The sequence below is a fragment of the Geospiza fortis genome, unplaced genomic scaffold (genome assembly GCF_000277835.1).
Source record: "Geospiza fortis unplaced genomic scaffold, GeoFor_1.0 scaffold163, whole genome shotgun sequence".
NCBI lineage: Eukaryota > Metazoa > Chordata > Aves > Passeriformes > Thraupidae > Geospiza > Geospiza fortis.
Window position 1 is genome coordinate 1739378 of NW_005054401.1, and position 4377 is coordinate 1743754.

Sequence of the window (4377 nt, forward strand, 5' to 3'; positions counted from 1 at the left end):
AGAGGGTTCAGTTTTGGAGACCCCCCGGCCCCAGGGGGTAGACAAGTGTGGGGGGGACAAGAGGTCCCGAGAGTGAGAGAAAACTGTGCTTTTTTGGAACTGGTCAAAGCACCCTTAAAAGGACAACCCTCGAAGCAGCTCTGATCCATGCACAGTGGTGAGAGCACTGGGCATGAAAGGAAGAGGTCACCATGGCCCCAAGAAGGACTCCTCTCCTCTTGATGGACTGAAATTGAGTATTTACAGGGTGATGGATGGAGAGTTGAAATTTGGAAGATGTATTGGAAATGTGGTGGGGGGAGGAGGAAATGTTTTTGTGGAGTTTTCATTTTCCAGGTGTGTGTGTGTGTGTGTGTGGTTTTTTTTTCTTTTGTAGTTTAGTTAATAAACCTTTTTTTTTTCCTAAGCTAGAGGCCTGCTTTGCTTATTTCCTGGTCACATCTCACAGCAAACACCAGGGAAGTATATTTTCATGGGGCACTGGCATTGTGCCAGTGTCAAACCATGACACATGTATAAAGAATACTTTGCACAGTAATAATGGGTGCTGTGGAAACCTGAACACAACTAGTTAACATTTCTCTTAAAGGGAAGTGGCAATGAAACAGGTGTTACAGCATCTAAGCACACAAGCTTCATATAAAGCACACAAGCTTCACTGTCTCATTCTTGCAGATGAATTAGCAGACTAGAAGTCAATTCCTGTTGACTTCTGATCACCATTATCTTAAAAAAAATTTAAAGTACTTAACTTCTACATGAAACCCTGAAGTCTAGTTCAATACTAGTTCAGTAATTTTAAAAGAATGATTATGTTCCTGCTCCTTAAAAAAAGGGAGGTGAGGGGAACAGATCTCACCTTAAAAATCCAGTCCAGTTTCAAGTAAAGAAATCTAAACATAACATACCTCAGATATCCTGAAAATAATACAAAACTTGGTGTCTACCATGATCCTTGTCAAGAAACTCCACATTTGGAGTAAATGACATTACTTGTTTCCCTCACTGAAGAACTAAAACAGTAAGATTCACACTCTTTGAAGGAAAAATGTGGGGTAATTGGGAACAACTGCTTAGACTAGTTCAGATGTTTTCTTTCAAGTATAATAATATTTCTAGCAGGAGAATAACAGATGCCATATTTTTTTATCTGAAATACACTATTAAAAATGTTCAAAGGTCCTTTCCCTGTCCATAGTACAAATATTGCAGATAACAAGTAGCTCTTTAAAAATGGACCACAAAATGCAACAATTTATAAACAAATCAATTTCATATTCACTATAATTCCAAGACAGGATGCAAACATCCTCAGCCCTCAGCATATCAATCTTACTCAGACTCCTGTCCCACAAAGAAGGAACTGAGACTATACCAACTCATCGTAGAAGAACAGAGTGCAAAAAGGAAATAAAATCATCTCGCCAAGCTCCAGGCTTTCACTTTTAACCACTGGAATGAAAACCACAGAATTGTTCCAACCACAAGGCAGACAATACAGTACAACTTGCAACTTTTATTCTATTCTCATGGTTGCATTTACAGGCCAAACAAAAATAGGAAGAGTTTTTAAAACCAAATACAGTAAGTAATACAAAGTATATATTCCAGGGAGATGAATATAAGAACAAGTGTTCAATATTAAATTGAGTAGTATGATTCTGTCATGCACGTTGATTCTGATTTAGAATCAAAATCGGGTTATGAACTACAGTCTCTGTCTTCAAACAAGGTATTTAATTTTATTACATTGCTTTACACTCGTAATTTCCTGCCACTCTTAAGAGCAATTTATGAAAACCATCCTTACATTTCTGTAAGGATTTTCCATTTTGAACACTGGGTTTAACATAGCCCCCAAATAATCTTCAAATATTCAATTATGGAATTATGCAATCTCTCAAAACTACCTTTTAAAAAGAATATTTGGTTCATCTTTTATTACAATATGCATATTTATTAATTTAACACACTTATGGATGATTTTAACCTGACTTTATATCTCATTTTCAATAGCAAAATTGACCCTGTTTTAAGATCCCTAGTTCAAATATTGACTTTGCAGTACAAACTGCACATCTACAAACCAGCTCTTTAATTTTAAAGCAACTAGAGAATTTGGAAGCATTCACATTTCAAAGTTTCCAGATTATCACAAAAAAAGAAACCAAGCTATGCATCAGACTTTTCTAGCAGAATAAAGGGCATTCTTGCAACACATTTTGGAGTCCCAGTGAAAACAGCAGCCTTCTGTCAATGGCTGATGTCTGACAGACCCAAGCAAAAGCCCAAAGAAGAGATCTCAGTGTGAAGTTCAGTTCCTTAGTGAATGAACCTCTCAGTGAACGTTCCTACACACGTTCTGAACCAATCCAGAAAATTTAGAACTTACAGATTTGCTATTAATGCAGTAGAAGATAAATTAATTTGTTACTGTGATTTTGTTCTCAGTACTCACCCTCCTGTTAAGCGAATCTCACACATTACCACTGTAGTGGTCAATCTCCCAAGGAGTGCCTTTAACAGCCAAGATGCCTATTTCAAAGGTTATCATGCATGTTTGTCCTTCTCCTATCATCTGGTTCCCCACACTTTCCCTTGAGTATTCACTCTTTCACTTAAGATTGGCTCAAAAATGTCAAATAGACTCCTGGCAATCTTACTCAATTCTTTGCAACAAACTTATCTGCAAGCATAATTTAAACTTACTTTATTCCTTACATTCTCCTCTACTATGTTATTTCTTGGTAGCTGCTGGTTGCAGGGTCCATCCTCAGTCACAGGAAATCAGTTTTCATTTTCAGGCGTGTTGCCCGCTATCAGAAAGGTGTACAACACACTCCATCCCTCTATCAGTCCATCAATCTGGGGAAGGCCCACACTGAAGCTTCAGCGTCTCCTGCCTCACTGACTGCAATGCACGTTTCCCTTGCACCAACAAACAGAACACTGGTCCAACCACAACCACCACATGCCCTACAACGAACACCTTCTCCCTAACTCCCTGACCACCTCCCATGAGTCGTCTCAGCTTCTCTCCACAGGTTTCTCTTTTACCCAAAAAATGCTACTTGCTGTCCTTCTGAAAATCTTTCACAGTTTCTTTTGGCAGCTTACACCCTCATGCTGCAGTAAGTTTTTAATTCCTGCCTCATCAGCTCACAGTGACAGCTTCCAATACATCTGTTGTATTTTCAGTGCATACCTGTCACAGGTCCGCAATTTGGAAAAGCACATCAAAAATCACCAACACAGATATATTCCAGAAATGGACCCTTTAAATCTTTTTCACTATGGAAACTGCAAGTTGCAGTTCCTATTCCAGTAGTGTTCAAAACATTGCATATAATGTACATTGATACAATCCTCCCACCTCACCATTCTCAATCAGTTTACATTCAGATAGTATGGCATTTTACATTTTTTATTTCAATTCTACACAGCAGGAACCAAATCTTTAGCTTGAGTTATGCAACTTAACCCATTAACTTGGGATGGAGATACTTCCATCGTCTAAGCACTAAAATATTACAAAAATTCATCCAGCAGGACAGATATGCAAACTTCAGCATAACTCTGCATTCACATATTTGCTTGGCCTTATTTGTTACCTTCCTTTCCCACAGTATGCAGGCTTCAAGTACTGTTCTGTAATATGAACCAATTTCATTAACATCCCAGCCAATGTCTGACTAAGTAAATACGAAACATTTTACCTGTACAATTACTTGTTCTATGACATTATTTGAGCTCTTACCTTAGTAAAATTATTCAGGTGACCTAGTTTTCTCATATTTGACACGCCCTGTAATTTGGCCACATTTTGGAGAATTTCTCTCATATTATCACAAGGATCTGCAAAAGAAAAGAGGGTATCAGCAGATACAGCAAAAGAAAAATAAAAAAGAAGAAAAATCTAAACAGCATTCAGCATACATTTATACTTATATATAAAATAGGTACTCTCCTGGTCTCAGTTAGGGATGCAGAGCACTGTTGCTCCAAGAAGCATCTGTCTGATTTATGTCAGGGACCAAAACCATGCATACCTGAGTTCTGTAGAATAAATGCTAAAGGCCTTGGAAGAGAGACACTCTTACTTTAAAGCAGATTTTAATCAACATCTTAGATTTGCAGTTGACAAAGAAAGCCATTTAGTGTCTGAAATGCCAATCCTTACATCTTGTAAGTGAACAACTTTACTGTTAATCCCCTTGTAATTTAAAGATGAAGTAAACTCAAAAACAGGACTTAAACTGTAGAATGTTACTGGCACCCCACAGTACTCCTTTTTTCTCCTCCAGACAAAGGGTTGGTGGGATTTTGGAAAGATGAGACCTCTTTTCTGCTCTCTACACTAATTGCTCTCCACAATGA

At 37.9% G+C, this 4377-nt stretch overlaps 1 protein-coding gene across 1 annotated transcript in view; it reads right to left on the bottom strand.

Annotated features, from left to right (window-relative positions):
• The window catches only part of RICTOR (RPTOR independent companion of MTOR complex 2), a 58887-nt gene extending 55034 nt beyond the window's left edge, over positions 1–3853 (bottom strand). The window contains exon 1 of the mRNA XM_014309098.2: positions 3758–3853. Coding sequence (XP_014164573.1) covers positions 3758–3841 — 84 coding nt within the window. The 5' untranslated portion in view covers positions 3842–3853. The remainder of the gene's footprint in view (positions 1–3757) is intronic.
• Positions 3854–4377: the final 524 nt, after the last annotated feature.